At 37.7% G+C, this 26,565-nt stretch overlaps 1 protein-coding gene across 1 annotated transcript in view; it reads left to right on the forward strand.

Annotated features, from left to right (window-relative positions):
* Positions 1-26,565, forward strand: part of LOC126248968 (condensin complex subunit 2-like) — a 188,135-nt gene that overhangs the window by 93,363 nt on the left and 68,207 nt on the right. The window contains exon 6 of the mRNA XM_049950519.1: positions 21,975-22,154. Within this exon, the coding sequence (XP_049806476.1) occupies positions 21,975-22,154 (180 nt within the window). The remainder of the gene's footprint in view (positions 1-21,974; positions 22,155-26,565) is intronic.

Below are 26,565 nucleotides of genomic sequence, written 5' to 3' on the forward strand. Positions count from 1 at the left end.
TGGGGTTTCAGATGTGGGCTGGTATGTGGTTAGATTTAGCCTGAGCATGTTGAGCCTTTCGTGGAGTGGTCCTTTATATTGTGTTTGTGCAGAGTTATTACTGTGGGGAGCCTGTTGTCTCAGGCTTTCACTTAGGAGTTGGCACCATCATTGTGTTGATATGTGATGCCATGTAGACAACATTTTTGAAATAGCAGATTAATGATCTGAAATAATGTGGCTGGTTGCTGTTTTCATTATCTGATTATTTGTGAGCATGAAAGCAATTTGTGGATGCCAAAAGTTACTGGCACGTTCTTTTCAGAAATGGTCTGCAAATACCCAGTCGTTGTGTGTGCCTCATAAGTATTAATAAACGGAAATTGATTTATTCGCTGCCCTCATCAGTTCAATTTTATCTGTCTGTTTACTTCATTTCAATTGAGCTGTTTATTCAGTCGAGGACAATATACATAATGTAGTTTTGTCTAGTTACATATATGAAATTATACATGGTTTGTACACCAGACTAATAAATGTAGTATTACCGTATCACTCTTCTGAAACCGTAAAAAGATTGTAAATACGGGTTATTGTTGTGACTGTGGTAGTCATTCTTGCTCACAAATTAAAAGCAGCAACTCATATCTTCAGTTGGTACATTCATTGCCATTTTGGAAACTATTCTTGCCTTTCCTTTCCTCGAAAGTGAGAACCTGCGAAATTCGTACTCATTCATGTACCGTAATTATGTATTATGAAAAGTACTTAAAAATAAGCTTCCCCACTGGCAAAAGTGTGGTGGTTGAGTAAAGTATGTTCTAATTTGTGCGAGAAGTTGCAATACACTATGAGAGAACAAATTACTTCCTTTGTGCTTCTAGAAGTGACTGAAACAACAAGAAAAAGAGCAGCAGATCGATGTACCAGTACCAACCAAAATACATTACGTCTGCATACGTATAAGATGTTCTTGTTTGTTTATTTAGTTGAGAAAGAAATCTCCTGAAATAATGAGCTTGTAAATTTTTGTTTATACTTTGTAGACGGCTGAGACTAAGGTAAGTTTTAATCCTCTTTCAGGTCTACTGTTCTGTTTTATGCTTTCTTACTCTGAGTGGCACTTACTTCATTTTACTAGATGATCAACAAACATATTTGGAACATTTACTGGCATTTGTGTGGTTCATACTTAATTTGTAAATTATTGACAGTTAAGACTCTTATATGTTCATAACATCAAATACTAATTTTCTTAAATTAATAAGATGCCAGAATCTTGTAGGAAGCAAAGGGCAAAAAAGTATTAGAAGTGGCAGAATACAAACTGAAACATAAGTTATTCCTTATCAAGATTTGCCTCTCCAATTGCTATGCCATGATAGAGCTTTGCAACTTGCAGCTAGTTTTCATATTTAAACACTGTGGCGATATCAACTGCTGTTATGTTACTACCTGCCAAATATACAAATCATCCCAACAGTGATGCATTTTTGAGGGATCCTCTATATTTGAAGCAGCCTATATTTGTGGGACATATGTAGCAGTTTAAACCTATCACATGTGGTCTCTGCCATGTCTCAGAACTTGTTACCACTACGAAAGTCAATAGACGTCTCCAGTGGTCAAAACTAGGCATGTACACATCACAGAGAAGTATTATTGATGTCAATCTAGTGTCTCTGGGTCATCATTGGGTGTATTGGTAGAACTTTGTGACTCTGAGAGTGGATATCTTGGCATAAATGTCATGTCACAATGATGATGTCCTGTACTCAGAGGAGCGTAGGGGACGATGCGAGAGACCCACACCACTGACTAGGCAAGGTCCTAGCGAAGGTGGTTTGCCATTGCCTTCCTCTGACCGTAATGGGGATGGATGATGGATGATGGATGATGATGATGATGATGATGATGATGATGATAAGACAACAACACCCAGTCATTGCGAGGCAGGGAAAATCCCTGACCCCACCGGGAATCGAACCCGGGACCCCGCGTGCGGGAAGCGAGAACGCTACCGTAAGACCACGGGCTGCGGACTCGTGTCACAAGACTTGTTGATGATGATGATATTATTATTATTATTATTATTAGCCAGTCCTGACAAAACTCTACCATCTGGTGAGCAAATTGTATGAGACAGGCGAAACACCCTCAGATTTCAAGAAGAATATAATAATTCCAATCCCAAAGAAAGCAGATGTTGACAGATGTGAAAATTACCGAACTATCAGTTTAATAAGTCACAGCTGCAAAATACTAATGCGAATTCTTTACAGACGAATGGAAAAACTGGTAGAAGGCGACCTCCGGGAAGATCAGTTTGGATTCCGTAGAAATATTGGAACACGTGAGGCAATACTGACCCTATGAATTATCTTAGAAGCTAGATTAAGGAAAGGCAAACCTATGTTTCTAGCATTTGTAAACTTAGAGAATGCTTTTGACAACGTTGACTGGAATACTACCTTTCAAATTCTGAAGGTGGCAGGGGTAAAATACAGGGAACAAAAGGCTATTTACAATTTGTATAGAAACCGGACGGCAGTTATAAGAGTCGAGAGGCATGAAAGGGAAGCAATGGTTGGGAAGTGAGTGAGACAGGGTTATAGCCTCTCCCCAATGTTGTTCAATCTGTATATCGAGCAAGCAGTAAAGGAAACAAAAGAAAAATTCGGAGTAGGTATTAAAATCCATGGAGAAGAAATACAAACTTTGAGGTTCGCCGATGACATTGTAATTCTGTCAGAGACAGCAAAGGACATCGAAGAGCACTTGAACTGAATGGACAGTGTCTTGAATGGAGGGTATAAGATGAACATCAACAAAAGCAAAACTAGGATAATGGAATGTAGTCGAATTAAATCAGGTGATGCTGAGGGAATTAGATTAGGAAGTGACACTTAAAGTAGTAAAGGAGTTCTGCTATTTGGGGAGGGAGGAACCACTGTGCGCACACAAGTGCCTGCCAACAGCAAAATGTGTCGAAGGCCATAGGACGAAGACTATGCAATACTTTGTGACAACAAACTGCTTCCAGTGAGTGTGACATCACAACTGTTTACATTAGGTAAGTCTGAGCAGTTGCCAGCGGGCTCATATGCCTGTGCAGTAGTCGCATACGAGCAGTATTCTCTCCCGCTTCTGGCACCCCCAAGCTGCCAGATTTGCACATGTGCAGAGCAGTCCGAGTTTTTGTTGGGAGGGGTGTAGTCTCCACGTGATCTGTGTTCCTCGTTCCACAGTATTGACTGGTTCCAACTATTCTCTGAATTTCAAGTGCAAGTTTTCATCTTTTGGCACGTATGGCATTATACCATAATAAAGCACCAAACATGAGATAATGCAGTACTGGCACTCCAAGAAAATTTATATGCCATATAAGGTTGGGACCGACTTCATTGTGAATCTGGAAATACAAATGTGCACTTAAAGTTGAATTATGCATTTTAGTATGGTTTACGAAATTTCAATGCTGTTTGAGTATTCTCTGATGTCCTGTTTCTTTTATGATGTAATTTAAGATTTAATAATCCTTTATATATTTGAACATATGGGCTTCCTAGGTCGTCGTAGCTGCGCTTGCGTAGTAACGCCTGTTTTCTTGCGCTCTGGCAACTACTGAAATGAGCCTATTTCTAACAGGTCTCCTGAAAATATTGCAATTGTCGGTTTGAAATGCATTCTTTTCAAATTAAATTTCCTTTTACGCAAGGTGACTTATGTGTGAAAATGTGCGATGAATTTGTTAAATCACAGAGCGTTTGACTCTCGTTTAAAACTTAACATTTTGAGGACCAGCCACGTAGAAGAATTTTGAACACAGAAGACCAGAAATTTATGTCCTTATTTTAAATTTTACTGACCACTTTTGTGTATTGTATCTTAAAGTGTAACTTACACACAAAAAAAAAAAAAAAAAAAACAATATTACATGTAAAAGCTTAGCTTCTCTTGTAGCTGCACTATGTATATTAATTTAAACCACTATTTTTTCCTATTTGTGTGTTCGCACTACTTAAAAATGATGTTGCTATCGGCTGACTACATCACGTGCCCTGTGCTCTGAAGATCTGCTGTCATAGGCATGCGAGATCACGTGTCATGAATTATGATTCTTACAAAAGGGCATTGCAGTCTTGACTTCAATGCTTTGGAAACCAACATGCTGTATTTGGTGGAATTCGAATGTACGCTTTCCTAATATGAAAATATGCAGTGTATCATAGTACAATAATATGCAGTGTACATGTTGCTGCACTTTTAAGATCTTTCCAAAACTTTTTTTTCCCCATAAAGTGCTGGCAAAAACACACTTTAACTCTTTGCGGGGCAGGTAAATACCCTAGTGGGGCAAGAAAAATTATTTGAAAATTTCAAATTTCTTTTACTTGTGACACATATTTTATTAGTTTGACATGTTTTATACACTGAATTTGTAAAAATTCACTTAAACAACAACAAAATATTAACATTAAATGTGGTTACTATATAGGTAACCCCCACCCCATTACAGTATACAAATTCAATATTTGGGGGATGAACTATGAAATAACTAGTTTTTAATTTTCGTGGTATCTGTAAAAAAATACAGTTCTTGCCTGCTCTCAGACACAAAGGTACTTTACACACTGAACACATCCACACTGTTCGCACTGGAGTTTTCTTTGAACTGCAAACTGCGCATCTTCTAGATGATGAGTGAATTGGTTGATGTATACTGCTTTCGTGGCGAATACTTTCGTCTACGTATGGTTTGTGTGATTTGATCTGGGTTGCTATACTACTTTGGCACACAGGAGCACAATTAGCTGCCACTGAAACTATTTTTGGAGCCAACAAGATTTTGTACACCTCTCGACGTAAGTCTTTATTGGAGAACTGCTCCATTTTCGATTTCATTGTGCAAAATGAACGCGTTTGTCACACTGCAGTCTGAAAAGTGAAAAAACAATCTCATCCACAATTTCTTGCTTTTTCTATCAATAGCATAGTCTGACTTTAGTCGATCAAAATCATCTACATAGTTCATACTAGAATTTTAGTCTTTCAAAACAATTGGACAAGTGATATTAGTTATTGTTCCATCTTTCATTTTTCGAGTTACTGTGGACACATCTGATGGTGAATGACATGTTGAAATAAAGTTGACTGCCCTGTTATCTTTCCATCTATAGATTACTATGCCATCATTGCTTATTTTGTAATCGAATGCCCCTCTTTCTAGTTCCTTTTCCTCCTTGAGTTTTGGCATGTTTTTCCTTCTGGGATATATTGTTCCACAAGCGTACGCACCATTGGATTTTAGGTCGTTGAACAGATCATATGACGTAAAATAATTGTCCAAGAAAATAATACGATCCTTTCCATGAAGACCACTGGTTAAATTTAGAACCACTTTCGATCCTAGCCCCACTACTGGAGAATGTAAAGCTTTTCCTGTGCAAACATCAAATTTAAGGTTGTATGACGACTGATCACGTAACATCCACACTTTGTACCGTCTTTTTATAGGTTTGTCCCTCATATATTGTTTGAGAGGTGATCTGCCTTTGAATTTAACCATTGCATCATCGATAGCAAGTTTTTGTTGTGGTTTATAGCAATCCTGGAATTTCCTGTTAAAATGGTCTAGAAATGGACGTAGTTTGTACAGTTTATCATAATTCTGACTGTTTCTGTCAAGAGCGACCGAATTATCATTGAGATGCAAGTTACTCAGTAACCAACTAAACCTTTTTACTGGCAACAGCTTTGATATGTAACTTTCACCAAGATCTGGATCAGTGCTCCAGTAATCTCTGTAGCTAGGCTTTTTAGTGGTACCCATATAAAGATTTATTCCAATAAAAGTCTTAATTTCAACTTCGTTGGTGGGCACGAAAGTTTTGCCTTTCTGTGTAGCATACACATTAGTTTGGAACACTATGTGTGTTATTAGTGTTTCATCGAAAAATTCACAAAACAAGTGAATTGGGGAAATAATGGCACTTGGTCAACACTTGTTTCTTGGCTCCAGTTTACCGTGACTGTTGATGGAACAGTAGATGGTAAAATATTATTTTCTCTGACGTCATCAATTGCACAGTCATTCCAAGAATCAGTACTGCTAGACACACGACTGCACACAAGACTAGAATTTTTCACAGCTTGTCGTGAATGTGGGGTCATTTCCATCACTGCAATCACTGTCAACACTGCTGTCACTGGAAGGTGTTTCTTCAAATAAATTCGGTAACATTCGTCCTCAGTTATTCCTTTTCGGCTAGACATATTCTATGGAGACGAATAAAATATACTGGCTGGAGCAGAAGGGCGGTGGTTAGCAGCATTAACCACACAGAAATTTGTCTGTAAAACATGGAAAATTCTATTTCAATTTAAAGTTACATTACACGTAGACTTATATATGTTCAACACATAAATATAAGCAATTACTTACCAAAAATAGTCGTATAAATAAGAGCTACAGAGAATAGTGGACACTGCTTCCAAGAACAGTGCAAACAATGAAGAAGTATCAACTACTGTTCTGAATACGCGGCAAAAATTGGCGCAGAAGACCTGCACTGCCATCTAGTGGCATTTTAGGCAACAATTAGCTGGTTGGCAGAGAGACTACTGGCCCCTGAAAGGTAAAGGGAGAAAATATTATGTGGTTAGCCACAGTGGCCACCGCCCATTGAAACCGTCTATGTATGTGGTTAGTTACAGTATTGTATACAGGATTGATAAGTTTTACAGTTCTGAGGAGAGTATACTGTCATTTAACACGGGAAAGTGTATTTTTTAACCATGAAATCTGGGGAAAATTTGAGAATTTGTTTTCCTTGTCTGCATATACACCCTGTATCAGTGTCTGACGGTGTCCCTCGGCCAGATGCAATTGCTTCTCCTGTTTAAGAAGTAACATCTCAGTCTGCAAGATCCAAGAAGTCACAGAGGATGGGATTATTGGTAGATGGGAGCTCTAGTGTTAGGCATGTTATGGGGCCCCGTAGGGACATGGTGTGCTGCGAAGGTGTGGAAGAAAGCCAGTGTGCATTCCAAACAGGGTATGGATCCTTCCGGCTGCCAGGAAGAGCACAGGGTGCTGCCAACTGCAGATAGTGTCTCACATCGGTACCAAAATTGTATGTCACTTTGGATCGGAAGAGATTCTCTCTGGTTTCGGGTGGCTATCTGAAGTGGTAAAGGCTGCCAGTCGTGCTTTCGGGATGAAAGCAAAGGTTACCATTTGCAGCATAATCGACAGGACCTATTGCGGATCTTTAGTCCATTACACTCAGGAGGGTAGGGGGCTGTGTGCTGTGAACTGGGCAGCTTTTTGGGTTAAGACAGTCTTGGGGAAACACAATTTTAAGCTTCAGTCTCAAAGGTTGCAGGTCAAACACAGGTATAAAGAAGAACTAGGAGCTATCGGTATAACAGTTGTAAATTGTTGTAGCTGTGCTGGGAAAAGTACCAGAGCTCCAAGCGCTAATAGAACGCACTGATACTGAAAACATTATAGGCACTGAAAGCTGGCTAAAGCCAGTTGAGTTGAAATTTTTGCAAAGGACCTAATGGTGTTCAGAAAGGATAGGCTAAATACAGACGGGAAAGATAAGGAATTAGGAAAGGAGATAAGGAATTTGTACTGTCTGTAATACAACGTACAGTCTTCAATAATTTGCCAGTAAACATAAAAAATTTAGTTACAAATAAAGATCAGTTTAAAAGGAGCCTGAAAGACTTACTAGTGGCCAACTCCTCGTACTCCATTGACAAATTTTTTAATAGAAACAAATGATGTATATATTCATACTATTAGTATGGTTATTTCAGCTTAAAAAAAAATAAATAAATTGACATGTTCCACATCCACGAGGATCTCCTCAGCACGGATCTACGGAACGAAAAACTAATCTAATCTAATCTAATCTAATCTCAGTAATCTTTATTTTACAATTGTTGTTGCCTACTTTGGCCCAAATAAACAGGTACTCGTCTGCATTCAGGTGCTTCTTTCTTCTTGTATACAAATTAAACGGCTTGCCTGGAACCAAGGTACCATAGGGAACCTTAGCTAGAAATCCTGTACACTTCGCTATACTCCACGCCTTCCAAAGCAAAATATGTGTTGACGTATCTCTGCAATGCCTTTGCAACATGGTTATTGTTGCCATTGGTGGTGCAGTGTTCCTGTGTACAAGTCTTTGAAAGCAATAGACATTGACCTTGCTGAGCAATTCAGTAAGCAGCAGGTTATTGGTGGTCCAGATGTATTTTGTGGCCTAAGAATGCAGTTCAGATGTGATGTTAGTGCTGTTTTTGGAGGCAGTACATGGTTGACCTTGGCTGTAGTATGGAGAAACCATGCAGACTGTGGTGGCCTTGAAGCTTTCCCTGATGCAAACATTTTGGCTTGGAAGACGAGGAGTATAGCGGAGAGTACAGGATTACTAGCTAAGTTTCCTTATAGTACCTTGGTTCCAGACAAGCTGTTTAATTTGTCTACAAGAAGAAAGAAGCTGAATGCAGACGAGTACCTGTTTATTTTGGCCAAAGAAGGCAACAACAATGTAAAATAAATATTACTGTTAGTAGTATTTCATCTTGGTGCGAAATTGAAGGGGATAGTTCCTGTGGGCTAGTATGAGTAGAGGTCATATTTGGCAACCGGAATAAAATAATAATTGGATCCTTTTACCGGCTTCCCAACTCACATGATTAGATTGCTCAAAGATTCAAAGAAAACTTGAGTCTAATTTCAAACACATACCAACTCGCACAATTACTCTTGATATGTTGACAAAAATAAATCTGTAGGTATGCATAAAACAACATCAAAAATTGTGCTAAACGCATTCCTTGAAAATTATTTCGAGCAATTGGTTCACGAATCCATTCAGATAGTAAACAGCTGTGAAAACACATTTCGCCTCCTAACAACAAATAATCCTGAGATAATAACAAGCATCAAAACAGATTGAGATAATGAGCACAGGTTGACGATACTGAATACTGTAACTCCCCAAATTTACAAAAAAATAAATGAAAAATAGGTCTATTCAAAAACACAAATGAAGATTCACTTGGCCCCTTCTTGTGAGACAATCTCCACTCCTTCCAAGTTAACAATGTACATGTAGACCAGATGCAACTTGAATTAAAGAAATAGAATAAACAAAAATTGAGAGATTTATACTAGATAAATTAACTAAAGATGGAGCCGATTCCCCAAGGAACACCAGACAGGTCAGAACACTGTTTCAGATGCAGTGAAAAAAGAATGCCAAATTTAAACGAACACAAAATCCCCAAGATTGTGATCTTTTACAGAAGCTTGAAGTTTAGTGCTGACTTCAATGAAAGATGCTTATGATAGCTTCCACAATGAAATTTTGTCTCCAAACCTGGGAGAAAATATAAAGATTCAGGCCGTATGTAAAGTATGCTGATGGCAAGGTATAATCAATATCTCCTCTGCGCAATAGCAATGGAAATACTATCGATGACAATGCTGCCAAAGCAGAGTTACTAAATGCAGTCTTTCGAAATTCCTTCACCAAAGAAGACCATGTAAATAGTCCTGAATTCAAATTGAGAACAGCTGACAACATGAGTAACTTGGAAGTGGGTATCCTTAGAGTTGTGAAGCAACTTAAGTCGTCTCATAAAAGCATATCTTCTGGTCCAGATTGTACACCAATAAGGTTCCCTTCAGTGTATGCTGATGCAATAGCTCCATACTTAACAAAATTATACAACCACTCACTCAACGAAAGATCTGTTCCTGAAGAATGGAAAGTTGCAGGGGTCACACCAATATTTGAGAAAGACAATAGGAGTAACCCGTAATATTACGGGCCCATGTCATTAATGTTGATATGCAGCAGGATTTTGGAATGTACGTTGTGTTGAACATTTTGAATTACCTCGAAGGGAATGGTTTATTGACTCACAATCAACACATATTTAGAAAACATCATTCTTGTGAAACACAACTTGCTCCTTAAACACACAATGTTTAGTGCTATCAAGGATTTCAAATTGATTCCGTATTTCTAGATTTCCAGAATGCTTTTGACACCATACATAACAAGTGTCTTATAATGAAATTACGTGCTTATGTAATATTGTCTCTGTTATGTAACTGAATTTGTGATTTCCTGTGAGAGAGGTCCCAGTTCATAGTAGTTGATGGAAATTCATTGAGTGAAACAGAATTGATTTCTGCCGTTCCCCAAGGTAGTATTATAGGCTGTTAGCTGTTCATTATCTATATAAATGGTTTAGGAGACAATCTGAGCAGCCGTGTGAGGTTGTTTGCAGATGATACTGTTATTTATCGTGTAGTAAAGTCATTGGAATATAATAACCAACTGCAGAAAGATTTAGACAAGACATCTGTATGGTGCAAAAATTGGCAGTTGACCCTACATAATGAAGTGTGAGGTCATACACGTGAGTGCAGAAAGGAATCCATTAAGCTTCGGTCACACGAAGAATCAATCAAATATAAAGTCCTTAAATTCAACTAAATACTTAGGAATTACAATTATGAAGAACTTAAATTGGAAAGAACACACAGAAAGAGCTGTGGGGAAAGCAAACCAAAGACTGTGTTTTATTGATGGAACACTTCGAAGACACAAAAGATCTACTAGAGATACTATATGCAGTATGCTTGTCTGTCCTATTTTGGAGTACTGCTGCATGGTACAGGATCCTTACCAGATAATTTAATGGAGTAAATCGAGAAAGTTATAAGGGCAGCACATTTTGTATTATGAAGAAATATGGAAGAGTGTGTCATGGACATGACACAAGATTTGGAGCGGAAATCATTAAAACAAAGTTAGTTTTTCACTGGGGCGGGATCGTCTCATAAAGTTTGTCACCAACTTTCTCCTCAGAATACAAAAATATTTGTTGATGCCGACCTACATAGGGAGAAACAATCATCATAATAAAATAGGGAAATTGGAGTTCATGCGGAAAGGTATAGGTCACAATTTTAAACATGGCTGACAGCAGCAATTATAAATAAATTTCCAGTGTATAAGGGCTGCAGCCGACAGGTGCGCAAGTTTAATGTAATACCCTTAAACAAGTTTCTATATCACTAATGGTATTTCCTTCAGAAGGAAATCACCTAAAATACTTAATACTTGACCACATCCACAAGTAGAATGTGGAATGAAACTGGTACATACATAAATTGCATGACATTAAAATTGTAAATATATGTGATGAGCTAAGGATCTCAAGTCAAACAGAAGAAAATATGAAATAGAATCATCCATGGGAACAATAAAGATTGTTACAAGAACAGCTTGTTAAAAGAGCAGACATTGGACTTAATGTTTGACAGCTAGTTAAGAGACCAGGTAAACATGGTGTAGAAGGCACCACTTAATGGGTGCTAGTAGCGTGATAAATGCTCCAATGTATGAAATACGTAACTGTTACTGTGATACCTCACTGTGATACACATTTAGATGTTTTAAACGGAATAAATGTATGTGGTGTAAAAACAGGATTTATAAAAGATTCAAAAGTAATAAAATAATCTTTATAAAAATGACTTGCAGGAAGTAGCAAAATGAGTAAAATGATTAATTACAAATATGCGCTGAGAATAAGGAATGTACTGTAGTAGGACTTTTTTTATAAAGCTGTTACAACAGGCAAAAAAGGGAGAAATATGCTTTAATAAACTTTACAAAACAGAATGTGGTTTGCAGCGCCTTCTGGTGTACAAACGGTAACAACTACAGAGTCCTTAAAGGAAAGGAGAAACAACGGTTCTGATATAGAAGTGAATGAAAACAAGAACCAAAGCATCATGAAGTTGATAGCAACGTCTTAAAGGTGTTAAAGAAGCTTTTTTTCATAACTGTAGTTGTTCATTGAAGATGATGCCATCGTTGTTAACCATATGTATAAAGATCAAGTTTTTCCAAGAGAGAAAGTTTCCACTCTTTCTTGGCTCTATGTAGAATCATCATGTCCTGTACTCTTAGGATTGTGTGCTGATATTAATAAATGCTTTGTGAAACCATGATCATGAACATTAGTACCTTTCTTCCTAGCAAGTGATCCTTATATCATATATTATCATTTTCTGCTGTTTGACTGGTGTCGCTTGGATCTCCATGTACATTTACAATTTTAACATCATGTAATTTATGTAAGCACCAGTTTTATTCTGTGTTCTCCTTTTCAATGTGGTCAAGTATTAAGTATTTTAGATATTTATTTTATAATAGATTTAATCATTATAGGTGACTTTCTTCTGAAGAAGACACCATTAGTGGTATCGAAACCTGGTTAAGGTTTTTGCATTAAACTTGGGCAGCCACTTGACTGTTAACTTTTTTATATATTGAAGAAAAAAAAAAGATATAGGTTTTCATTTTTTGTGCACACTGTTCGAGAATGGAATAGTAGACAATTAGTGTGAAGATGGTTCAGTGAACCGTCTGCCAGGCATTTAAGTGTGATTTGCAGAGTAGCCATGTAGATGTAGTACAAGTAATGGTGAATTGTTTCTGTTGCTTTCATCATGATATTCTCCATTACCTTTCAAGGAGAATTTCAGTGGGTGGTCCATAACTTATTAAATGTTTGTTTTGGAAATAGGCATTTCACAGCTTTCTTTACTTGATTTTTCTTTCATTCTTGTGTGAAAGTGAGGCTAAGACACCAGAAACGAGTAGCAAGAATGAAATGTACATAGATAAAATGAAGACAATGTGAAGTTTGTTTCCAAAAGCTGCATTTCCATAGTGCAATGTCTCATGGCAACAAAAATGTCACAGTCGTACATTGGAAGGAAGCTGCAAAGTGGGCACAGTTGAACTTTGCTTCTCACAGATTAGAATAATGTAACTGTTCCTTCTCTGTGTGAGAATTTGTAAATGCATTGTCTTCTGCTACAGTCAAAGACCAGATACTATTGTATATAATTTTTATGGAAGCAAGCCATGATGATAGCCCTCATACAAGAGGGGAGGATAGCACCTCCACAAGCAGTTACCGTAATGTTGATCCCACAGGCTGCGTATTGGCTATTAGAAAGGAAGAAACTCATGAGCCATTTTCCATTTGGGTCCAGGAACTCTTGTCGAACACTAGATAATGTGATTACTCGAGGTGGCTTTATCGGAAACTTTCATGTACAAAAAGTACCATAAGTGAATATTCTTTGATATTGAAGAAACTTATAACATTACATGTAGGTACAATGTACTCATCACCTTCATGAAAGCAACTTCCATGAAAGATACCCAATTATATTAAAAACTTCCCTTGCAGAAGTATCATTGCGTTACTGGGTACACAAACACTCTGAAGCAATTTTATACAAGAGAATGGTGTCCCTCAGGGGAACATTTAAAGTTTCTCCCTCTTCACCATTGTTATTAACGGTGTAGCTGATGCAATGAAAGGTCCACTGATATGAAGCATTTATCCGTTTCCACCTGGACTGTGGTTGTATTATTTATGATTCAGTCCAAATGTTACACTTAAAGATGTTGGACACTGTACACCATGCAACAAGTATCATACTTTCAGCTGGGGCTAACAGAACAGAACAGAACCATTCTCTAGGCTCTATGGCAAAGCTAGTGAGTCATCACTTACTATTCAATGATAAGACCATAACCTCAAGTCTCAGAAGTGCTTGCCAACTGGGAAGCTTAGGAGACAGAACACTGTGTGAGATTCTTCATGAGGAAATGTAGTAATTTGGTTTAGGAAACCCAGTCATTTCACTCACTCTCAGATTGTTTTCTGTCCACGTTAGCAGTTGACACCAAAGTATTCTTAATACTTGTCAGTGGTGGTGGTTTTACACATTTATGCATTTTAGTGAGTACAAAGGCCTTTTTCACCTCTCCCTTGATATCTTCTTATCCATATTCTAACAACTTCTTTCTGAAAAGCAGTTGTTTCTACAATGGTTGGAGAACTTCAGACATAGTCAAGATAAAAAAGGCACACTGCAAAAAGGACTCCTTGCAGGTATATAAAAATGTAAATATTGTGTGACTAGGGCTTCCCATCGGGTAGACCGTTCGCCGGTTGTAAGTCTTTCAATTTGACGCCACTTAGGCGACTTGCGCATCTATGGGGATGGAATGGTGATGAGTAGGACAACACAACACCCAGTCCCTGAGCGGAGAAAATCTCTGACTCAGCCGGGAATCGATCCCGGGCCCTTAGGATTGACATTGTTGCACTGACCACTCAGCTACTGCAGGAGGACTCCAGTTCTGCATCTTTATATAGCTGTTGACACAAATCTCATTATATGTGAAGGAATCTTTCATTGCAATCCTAGATGTAATTGGCATGTGTAGCTTGAATTTATTGATGAATTTGAGCTATCCACTCTTCCACTTCCAGCCAATTGAAGAAAAAACTATCTTTCTTATGTGGAGAGAGATACTTAACTAAAAAGTAAAAGTATTTCTGAAATTAAGGTCTGCTGTGATTAAACATGAAAGACTAAGAATTTTTTTATAAAAGTTTTAATTTTTAAAGTAGAGCATTGTAGCTATGGAACACAACCTGCAGCTGCAGTTTCTCACTCGCGATAATTCATTCTCAAGAAGGAAAACAGGATGGAGAGGTGCGAGTGTCAAGTGGGATACAGTATCATTTCCAAAGTTGTACAGAGGGTAAAGCTCACTGTGTCAGTGGTGTTTCGTTAAAGGTATGTGTCCCACCGCCGCACAGGGAAGGGTTTGTTGCGATTTCTGTTTCACCAACATGGAGTACTACAACCAACCTTTCTCTCTTTGGAGTTGGATTCTATGTTGACCATAGCTTGTGATACTGTGCCCCACCATGACCCGATAACGTACATGTGTTTAAAGCAGCTGAAGAGGTCCTTCGTCAATTATTTAATGAAATTTGAGTGATAGGATTATTTCCCAACTTGTGGAAAGAAACTATTTTAATACCAATTTTAAAACTAGAGAAGGATCCTACTACCCCAGTAGTTATCACAGTGTCAGTCTCATTAGCTGCGTGGGAAAGACATTGAAGTGTACCATCAACTGGTCCTAGTGTGGATACTTGAAACCAGGACACTGCTAAGACACTCCCACTGCAAGTTCAGGAGGTGTTGCTCCACACTCAGTAACTTGACCGTGCATTTCAACAAGCTTTCCTACATAAACAACACTTCGTCAGAGTATTCTTAGATTTGGAAAAGGTCTACAATACTACTTACGTGAATAATATTTTGTTGCAGCTCTATGAGTGGGGTTTCCACTCTCGTAAATTCCTTCCTCTTGGAAAGGTATTTTAGATACAGTGTCGAGAATATTCTAAGCATTTTAAGCAGGAGAACGATGGCCCCCAAGAGAATATTTTAAGTGTAATTACGTTTGCCGTCATGATAAACAGTATTATGTCTATGGTGCAAAGTCCTGTACAGTGTTCCTTGTTCGTGGACAACTTTTCGATTTTCTATGTATCCTTCAATCTTGCGACAATTACTCAACAGTTGCATTTGCCCACTCCCCCCGATCGCCAGATTGTCAAATACCACAGATTCCAAGTTCTCCTTGGAGGAAACAGTTTAAGTTTATTTTAATTGCCCCTGCTTTTTTTAATTTATCTGTTTTAAAACCGGGGGCTACTATCCTCACATTCACAGGAAAATGTGCAATATCTGGGTCTCAGTTTTGATGGAGACCAACATGGCTGCCACACCTTAAAGAACTGAAATTACAATGCTTCAGGGATTTACTCATCCTCAGTGGGTTAGTCATAGGTCTTAAGGAGCCTGCAGCATATGTCTAGTCCACATTTATAAAGCCTTCATGCAATTCCAGCTTGATTACAGATGCTTTTTGCAGCTCACCCTTAGGGTGAGGGCAGTCAACAGGGGCTTAAAACAGTAGTCCATTTTCTATAAATTAATTATTAATGTTTAGACTGATGGACCTAAGCAGGGGGACTTTCTTGTCTGCTCTGTCATGTTCTCTGACTTTGTTTTAGGATAGGGCTCTCGGAGTATTTCTGAAATGGCTAAGTTTGTAAACTGTTCATGTGCCACCATGGTTAAAGTATACCATGCATGGTAAAATGACACTACCAAAGCGGACACTGAGGAGACTGGTGCGCCACGGGCCATAGGTGACAGGGATGAGCGACGGCTGTGGAGATGTGTATGGGTGAACAGACACGCAACTGTTGAGCATATGACTGCCCAGATGAACCAACAGTGTTTCCTCAATGGCCATTGAGTGAATGTTACTGCGTATGGTCCTACACAGCAGGCACCTGACTCATGCACCCTTGCCGAGTGTTGTTGACTGGAATTTGCCTGCAAGTACTGCAACTGGGTGTCCACTGAGCAGTGACAGTGGCCTTTCCCTGATGAATCGCATACTACGCTCCATCGGATGGAAGGCCATTGGCGTGTGTCACGTGAAATGTCTGAGAGCTAACATCCTGCAACAATCGTTGGAAGGGTTCAGGCCGGAGGAGGGATCGTCATGATCTGGCGAACATTTTTGTGTCATTCACCAGGTGTCCCTGTCATTGTGGAAGGCAACCTGTCACACAGCTTGCAGTGTACGTATGTGGTTAAAGAGCGCCGTTCTCCTGTGGCCACTAAAGTCCCCGGGTTTAAACTCAGAGATATGTGGGACCTCCTTGATCAGGTTGTTCACCCCATGCATCCTCATCCATGTAATCTAGTGCAGCTGACCATGGCATCGAGTCGACAAGGCTCCACATCCCCATCTGTACCTTCCACAACCTCACTGACTCTCTTCCTCTATGTCTTGCAATGGTCTGCACTGCGAAAAGTGGTTATTCAGGCTTTTGACATGGTTGCATTAATGTGACTGGACAGTCTATGATGATCTGAGGGGAGATCTGTCTCTCGCTCTGGACGTACCCTCTATTTTAACACACTGAGGCGAGTATGGTTCATGTTGTAAGGTTTTGTGAGAGATAGGGATTCCTTCCCAAAATACTGTGTGTGGGATTTTAATGTGTTGCAGAATGGCTTGGTCACTGTCACTCAGCCACAGTAATATGTCCCATTTTTTTTTACTGTGTCTGTTCTGGTATTTTATTCATAATCCTATCTAGTTATTCTGCCTTCTTTTATCTGCATTTTGTACTTGGTATTCTATGAATCTCAAAATGTTAGTGTGGTACCTTAAATTTTATTTGTCATTAAAATTTAGCTTTAAAATTTGTTGTTTCTAATAGATTTTCACTGCCTGTGTTTCTATTTCATTCAAGGGTGCTGATGACCTTGCTTTTTAGCACCTAAACCACTCAATAATAATAATAATAATAATAATAATAATAATAATAATAATAAACAACAAATAGAAACAGTAGATCACATCACAAGCGGATGTACAATACTAGCAAATACAGAATACCCCAGAAGACATGACAATGTAGCAAAAATAATACATCAACAGCTTGCCTTACAACATAAACTAATAAAACAACACGTTCCCACATACAAGTATGCACCACAAAATGTACTGGAGAATGATGAATACAAATTATACTGGAACAGATCCGTTGTAACAGATAAAATGACACCACATAACAAACCTGACATCATACTCACCAATAAAAAGAAGAAATTAACACAACTAATCGAAATATCCATACCCAATACAACAAATATACAAAAGAAAACAGGAGAAAAAATTGAAAAATACATCCAACTGGCTGAGGAAGTCAAAGACATGTGGCATCAGGATAAAGTTGACATCATACCAATTATACTATCAACTACAGGAGTCATACCACCAATATCCACCAGTACATCAATGCAATAGAGCTACATCCAAACGTATATATACAACTACAGAAATCAGTAATTATTGATACATGTTCAATTACCCGAAAGTTCCTAAATGCAATATAACACATACCATACAGTTAAAAGGAAGTGACGCCTGATCAAGGTCCGCGTCACTTTCCATTTTTAACCAGACTTAACGTCTGAGAAAGTAAAGAATAATAATAATAATAATAATAATAATAATAATAACCCCTTGGAGGCCCGGGAAAAGAATAGGCCTCCGGTATGTTCTGCCAGTCGTAAAAGGCGACGAAAACAACAAACTACTAATAGGGCTAACCCCCCTTTTAGTGTGATTAGTTGGTTCAGGACAGAACTAAAGAAGCCTCGGACAAGCGCCGTCATGGTCGGGGACGACGCTTGAACCCTATGCCCGCCCACAATGGTAAGGACACTGCTAGCCAAATGGAAAATGATTTAAATCCAAATAGAGGTGTTTTGCAGGATATGCTTCCTGCAACCACCCTAGAAGGAAAACAAAGGCAGAGGATGAGATGGTCAGATGAAGTTAATCGACACCTCATGTTCTGTTATTACCAAGCAACAAACCTAGGAACCAACACAACTGGATACAGATCACAAGTATACACAACAGTTATTACCAGATACCCAGAATTAAAATTTTTAACAGAACAACGACTAGCTGATCAGATCCGTGTAATAATAAAAAATAACAGGATACCCCATTCAGAATTAGAAAACATCAAACAACAAGTACAACAAATACTGGAACAAAATAATGTGCAATCAGAAGAAGAAGAAAATACAGTAATGGACTCAAACACCCCAGAGCAAACATACAAAGAACAACACGCATCAATTAAACAATCAGAGGAAAACAAAATCTTAAGACAGCCACGAGAACAAGCACAAATAGAACACGAAGTGACACACATGTTAGATATAGAAGAAAAATTTCAGCTGACATATATAGAATACAAAGACACAAATACAGACATTAGACCATTCTTGCATAGACCGCCAAATAACCCACAAGTCGAAACAATAAAAACTATCAACACAATCGTACACAACAAAATAAATGAAAACACAACTATGGAAGAGTTACAACTACTGGTTTATATAGGAGCACTCACTACACTAAATATACACACGAGGCAGAGATCAGAACCAACCAACACACAGAAGAAACCCACAAAACCAGCATGGCTACACAGGCTACAGGTCAGAATAGAAAAACTGAGAAAAGACATCGGACAGCTAACACAATTTATAAGAAATGAAATGTCAGAGAAAAAAAAAAAAAACGAAAAAGGTTAGGTAAAATCTCACAAGAAGCGATAGAGCAATTAGATGAAAAGAAGCAGAAATTACAAGCATTGGCCAAACGACTTAGAAGATACAAAAAAAGTGAAAATAGAAGGAAACAGAACCAAACATTCAACACAAACAAAAAGAAATTTTACCAGACAATAGATAACACACACATTAAAATAGACAATCCACACATTAAAATAGACAATCCACCAAACATAACAGACATGGAACACTTCTGGAGCAACATGTGGTCAAACCCGGTACAACATAACAGGCATGCACGGTGGATACAAGCAGAAACACACACATACAAGTTGATACCACAAATGCCTGAAGTGATAATTTTGCAACATGAAGTCCCCCAAGCAATTAATTCTACTCACAATTGGAAAGCCCCTGGAAAAGATAAAATAGCAAATTTCTGGCTAAAGAAGTTCACCTCAACACATTCACAGCTAACTAAATTATTTAACAGTTGCATTGCAGACCCATGATACACTTACACATGGAATAACTTATCTGAAACCTAAAGATCAAGCAGACACAGCAAACCCAGCTAAGTATCGCCCCATAACATGCCTACCAACAACATACAAAATATTAACTTCAGTCATTACACAGAAATTATTGACACCTACAACACAGAACAGAATTATATATGAAGAACAAAAAGGCTGTTGCAAAGAAGCACGAGGATGTAAAGAGCAACTGATAAGAGATGCAGAGGTGACATACCAAGCTAAAACTAAACAAAGGACCCTACACTATGCATACATTCATTACCAAAAAGCTTTTGATAGTGTACCCCACTCATGGTTACTACAAATATTGGAAATATACAAAGTAGATCCCAAATTGATACAGTTAGTAAACATAGTAATGAAAAATTGGAAAACCACACTTAATATCCAAACAAATTCCAATAATATCACATCACAGCCAATACAGGTAAAGCGTGGAATATACCAAGGAGACTCATTAAGTCCTTTTTGGTTCTGCCTTGCTCTGAACCCACTATCCAACATGCTAAATAATACAAATTATGGATACAATATTACTGGAACATACCCACACAAAATCACACATTTGCTATACGTGGATGATCTAAAACTACTGGCAGCAACAAATCAACAACTCAACCAATTACTAAAGATAAGAGAAGTATTCAGCAATGATATAAATATGGCTTTTGGAACAGACAAATGTAAGAAAAATAGCATAGTCAAGGGAAAACACACTAAACAAGAAGATTACATATTGGATAACCACAGCAACTGCATAGAAGCGATGGAAAAAACAGATGCCTGTAAATATCTAGGATACAGACAAAAAATAGGAATAGATAATACAAATATTAAAGAAGAACTAAAAGAAAAATATAGACAAAGACTAACAAAAATACAGAAAACAGAATTGACAGCAAGAAACAAGACAAAAGCTATAAATCCTTATGCTATACCAATATTGACCTACTCATTTGGAGTTGTGAAATGGAGTAACACAGACCTAGAAGCACTGAATACACTTACACGATCACAATGCCACAAATATAGAATACATCACATACATTCAGCAATAGAAAGATTCACATTAAGCAGAAAGGAAGGAGGAAGGGGATTTATCGACATAAAAAACCTACATTATGGACAGGTAGACAATTTAAGGAAGTTCTTTCGAGAACAAGCAGAAACTAGCAAAATACACAAAGCAATCACTCATATAAATACATCGGCTACACCATTGCAATTTCATAACCACTTCTACAACCCTTTAGATCACATAACATCAACAGATACGAAGAAAGTAAACTGGAAAAAGAAAACACTACATGGCAAGCACCCGTATCATCTAACACAGCCACACATTGATCAAGACGCATCCAACACATGGCTAAGAAAAGGCAATATATACAGTGAAAGAGAAGGATTCATGATTGCAATACAGGATCAAACAATAAACACCAGATATTACAGCAAGCATATTATTAAAGGTCCCAATACCACAACAGATAAATGCAGACTTTGCAAGCAACAAATAGAAACAGTAGATCACATCACAAGCGGGTGTACAATACTAGCAAATACAGAATACCCCAGAAGACATGACAATGTAGCAAAAATAATACATCAACAGCTTGCCTTACAACATAAGCTAATAAAACAACACGTTCCCACATACAAGTATGCACCACAAAATGTACTGGAGAATGATGAATTCAAATTACACTGGAACAGAACCAGTATAACAGATAAAACAACACCACATAACAAACCTGACATCATACTCACCAATAAAAAGAAGAAATTAACACAATTAATCGAAATATCCATACCCAATACAACAAATATACAAAAGAAAACAGGAGAAAAAATTGAAAAATACATCCAACTGGCTGAGGAAGTCAAAGACATGTGGCATCAGGATAAAGTTGACATTATACCAATTATACTATCAACTACAGGAGTCATACCACACAATATCCACCAGTACATCAATGCAATACAGCTACATCCAAACTTATATATACAACTACAGAAATCCGTAATTATTGATACATGTTCAATTACCCGAACGTTCCTAAATACAATATAACATATACCGTACAGTTAAAAGGAAGTCACGCTTGATCAAGGTCCGCGTGACTTTCCATTTTTGACCAGACATAACGTCTGAGAAAAGAGAGGATGATAATAATAATAATAATAATAATAATAATAATAATAATAGTATAGTCATACATATTAGTGCCTGTGCTGTGGTTGCAGTTAAAAGTTTATGCATACAAAATTCTTATTGGTGTCAGTAATTTGTTTGTGTAATATTAAAGGTAGACTGTTGTGATGAATGGCATAATTTAATTTTCCAGATTTGACGAATCTGAAAATTACGTCCCACAAAATAGAACCTGCTGACTTTCTGGATGATGATCTCGCTACAGGGATGGGTCAGTGTGTCATTGGTGAAGGTTTAGATCTGTCAGTGGTGACTGAAAAGCTGAAAATGGATCTGCAGTTGGAAAATAATTTTGAGGATGATCCCTGTCAAGGTTGGATTTCATTATTCATTACTTATAATTTTTGTGATTATGTTTAATTTTAATAGCTTTAGCTCGGTTTAAGCATTGTTTTTTAGAAGTGTTTGCCATATACACTTCATAGAACCAAGAACAGTTAGAAGTACAACCTAGCTGCTAGGGTCACCATACGCTTCGTCATGCTGCTAGCTGTGCTGGACAAATGAAGTATAGCTAAAGCCATTTTTGAAGTGTTTTTGGATTAATTTGATTTCTTTGCTATACAGTCTCCCAAGGGGAGAGAATAAAATAGTGAATATGAGATAAAGGCTGTGGGCTGTGGTGACAGACTTACCTGCAGCATAGCCTGATCTCTGTTTGCGTGCCGTATCTAACATACTTCGCAGTATTTCACACACTTTTCATTATAAAATCTAAAATGAGTAGACAGGTGAGGGTACTATGTTGAGCTGCTAATAATGCTACTTGCCTCAACATGTGAGCAGAACAAAGTACACTAAAAGTGACTAGTGTTGAAGAACTCTTTAATGTCTTGCAACACTTAAACTGCATAATTTTGTAGTGTGTAAGTATAAATATGGAAGCTGCTGAAGTGGCACATTAACTTAGCAAACACTAAGTGGACTGGTACATAAATGAGTGTCAAAAAATCAATTTTCTAATTTTATCTTAACAAAAATTCACTGCAATCTTGTGAATAAGAAAATGTTTACTTCAAGGAAGTTTGACTGTAGGAAGCCCCAAAATTAAACGAATTTAAAAGTTGCTGCACAAGTGACTTGTTCCCATGTCACACAGACAGCTATTTTAGCAACAGAGTTTATTTCTCACGTGTTTGAATATTATGAATTTTTAGTCTTAATGTTGACTAACCTATGAGAACATCATGGTTGCTTCACTGTCATGTGTACAAAGTGTTTAGTCATTATTTTGGCACTAAAATTTGAGGAATTAATAGACCTCTCCCCCCCCTGCCCCCCCCCCTTCCCCCCAAACACACAAAGTCAATATTTTCTTTACTTATTAGCACTTAGCATGGGGATGACATACTATTATTACAGCACTTTTGTGAGAAGGAAATGTGCAGGCAGACATTTTATTACGTCAAGCCAGTTACTATGATTCTCCGCAGTGTTGAATGTTTATTTACAGCTCCCTCAAACTTCCGTGAGCTCTGCACACTTTGTAGTTTCTGTTGTGATTGCTAGATGGCAGTAGCAGTATTGGTGCAAAAATTCTTCAGTTTTGAAACCTTCCTTATTGTCTCTTGCTTCGTGGGCGTTAGCTGACATTCAAGTTGTCTGTTCTGAGTGTTTTGTGTGGTTTTGAGCTGATTTTGTTGCAAAATGTGCATTGAGGAGGAGAAAAGTTTGGAGTTAGTGATTTACAAAGTCCTTGACTAATCTGTAGATGATGGAAAGGAACCATTTGACGATGATTTTAAATTACATGTCATCTGAAAATAGCAGTAGTTCTAGACTTTTTGAAGATGAGTTGCTGCATAAGTTTATCATATTATTTTCACAGATTGTGTTGTTCTAAAGGATTCTTGGCAGGTACATCAGAACTGAATCACAGCATATGAGTCCAGTGAATGTAAAGTTGGACTGTGTATCCCTCATTGTATCTGTTTGTATCACACTGTACTCCTCTGTGAATGCTAAATTTTGCTTTGATTTTGTGTGTTTCTGTAGACATAAATTAGCTGTAAAGGAAATTAAACATAAAGATCGTGTGTTTGCGTATGTATTCCAGTACTAGAACTTCTTTTCAATTTTTTTCTCTGATTATTAGTATTAAATTGAAGTTTTCATCTGTGTAGTCAATTTTAATACTAGCAATACCAAAACATGCATATTTAAAGTAGAAAGTACAATGAACCTAAAAATGTTGTGAAATTCCAACATATTTATACACACGAGTTGTAACTTACAAGAAATCACTTATTTTAGCTAGTCAATGGGTAATGGCAGCTATCTAAGAGACCAGCACCATATGGGTTAGGAAGAGGAGGCCATTGTTATTGAAAACTCGCTAGACGTGAAAGAAAATATAAAAAAGAATATTGGGTACACTGTCATTGGAGTGGCAGCCTAATAAGTGGAAAGTTTTATACAATATTTCATACACTTTGACAGCATCCAAAGAATTTTTTTCAATATTTTCTAATGTGTGTCGAAAGTTTTGATGAACTACTTCGCATGTTAACATTATTGACAGAAATTTCATTAAACTCCCTCAAATAAACAAACTCAGTGTGCAGTTATGGAATTGGCATCAGTGTGTTCTAGAAGAGTTGCACTATGTTTCGATTTTAGTTTTATGTGGCGCAACAAATTATTAAGACACTATATGGACAGTTTACGAAAATGTGCTTTCTGATGATACCGAATTTTCAACGTGCGGGAAACTTTTTTTGGTACTGAAGTTAGGTGAACACGCAATGCAAACAAAATCCCATTTTCATCTACTCCAAACTGGAACTGCTAGTTTTCTAACACAAGGTAATTTTGGTTAAATATGACGCACCATTGTGCGCTTGCTATGCGGTCACCTGTGCTGTTTTGTCACGAGAAATGTCTCAAGGTTTGTAATTAAGCAGTTATTAATTTTCCTGGTGTTCTTTCATTCAGTCTCAGGTGAAGTGTATTCTTAGGCACACTTTATTCATAAAAAATTCCGAGAATGAAGTGCATTTTTCGTTTTATTTATATGGCCCACTGTGCTGACAGTCGGCAACCATATGGGAAGTGGAGAATGCATGGAAAGTGTCACCCATGCGTGCACGCAACGCAGTGACAGTTTTGTCTCCAGCTTGTTCATGAGTTGGTGGACAAACGTGTCATCCGACTGTCATGTCGTAACATGTGCACATCTCCGTATATTGTCACTCTTATCCATTATGTGGGTACACGGCCACAGTGGCACAAATCACCTGCGCATGCTAGTCCTAAGTATTAAAACAGGAACAAAAAATTTTCTTTTGTGTTTTTGTTACTTTTCACAACATGACTTCCAAAGTTGACAAAATAAGGCTGACCCTGATGTAAATAACAAGGCATGCAGCAGAGCTGGAGCACATAAATAGTTGGACTGTGCACACGTCCCAAAATCATGCGCCTAATGTGTACTGTTAATTTGTTTACACACAAATATAATTTTTTAAATTTTTTTTTTAATTGCAAGCTAATGAAATAAGAATGAAAGGTAATGCAATATAACCATTCCATTCTGTTCTGCTTAGTCAGATTAGATGCCTTGTTAGTATCTATGAATGTTAATGTGAAGTTCAGTCGTTGGTATACAATTCGAGTTATTGTCCAGATTTACTATAAAATGTGGACAATATTTTCGATACCATCATGGGAAAGTTAAAAGGTACTACTGTATACCAGGCATCTTATGAAGTCAATTTTCTGTGGGTCAAAAGTTTCTATGGGTCAAGAGAGGAAATGTTGACACAGATGCTGTGTGTAAATGGGGCAATAATGCCATAAAAATTTCTATGGGGCAAGCAGCTCTTACCAGCTGTGCACATTCGAACAAACACAAGGAAACAGGAGACAGAAAAAACTCCTTGCCTGTCAACATGTTTTTGAAGAGTGACAGTCATGAAGTGAATAAAAGTGTAGAAGCCACTGCAGTAATTCTTCAGAAGGTAAGTTCCTAAAACAATGTAACTTGTTGAATATATGAATTATTTAATATTGTTATTTTAGTATATTTCAGTTGTAAAAATTTTTATTCTTTTATTTATACAAACACACATGCTTAAATTAGCCAGGGCTCACATCTGCAAACCACAGTGAAGTGGTACGTCCCATTGTTCCCTAATAGGGTTTCTTCACATTCCATTTACGTACGGAGCACGGGACGAATGGAATACCTCTGTGCATGCTGTAATTCATTAAAATACCTCTGTGCACACTGTAATTAATCTAATGTTGCCCTCACAATACTTGGGGGAGCAATATGTAGAAGGTTGTAGTATATTGCTAAAGTCATCATTTAAAGCTGGTTTCTGAAACATTGTAGGTAGGCTTTCTCAGGATAGTCACATCTATCTCAAAGTCTGCCAGTTATGCTTCTTAAGCATCTCTGTGGCACCCTCCTGTGGATCAAACAAATCTGTGACCTCCTGCTACCCTTCTCTGTGTACATTTAGTATCCCCTTATCCCCTCTTAGTCCTATGTCGTATGGGTCCTACACGTTGGAGCAATAATCTAGAATGGATCGTACAAATGATTTGTAAGCAGTCTCTTTTGTAGACTGATTTATTTGCAGTATACTGGGGAAGTGCGAAGTCTACCAGCTACTTTACCCACAACTGAGCCACCCAGGTATTTGTATGGTTTTTTTTTTTTTTAAATGCACAATTTTACATTTAGGAACATTTAAACCAAGTTGTCTATCTTTGCACCA

The sequence above is a fragment of the Schistocerca nitens genome, chromosome 3 (genome assembly GCF_023898315.1).
Source record: "Schistocerca nitens isolate TAMUIC-IGC-003100 chromosome 3, iqSchNite1.1, whole genome shotgun sequence".
Taxonomy (NCBI): domain Eukaryota; kingdom Metazoa; phylum Arthropoda; class Insecta; order Orthoptera; family Acrididae; genus Schistocerca; species Schistocerca nitens.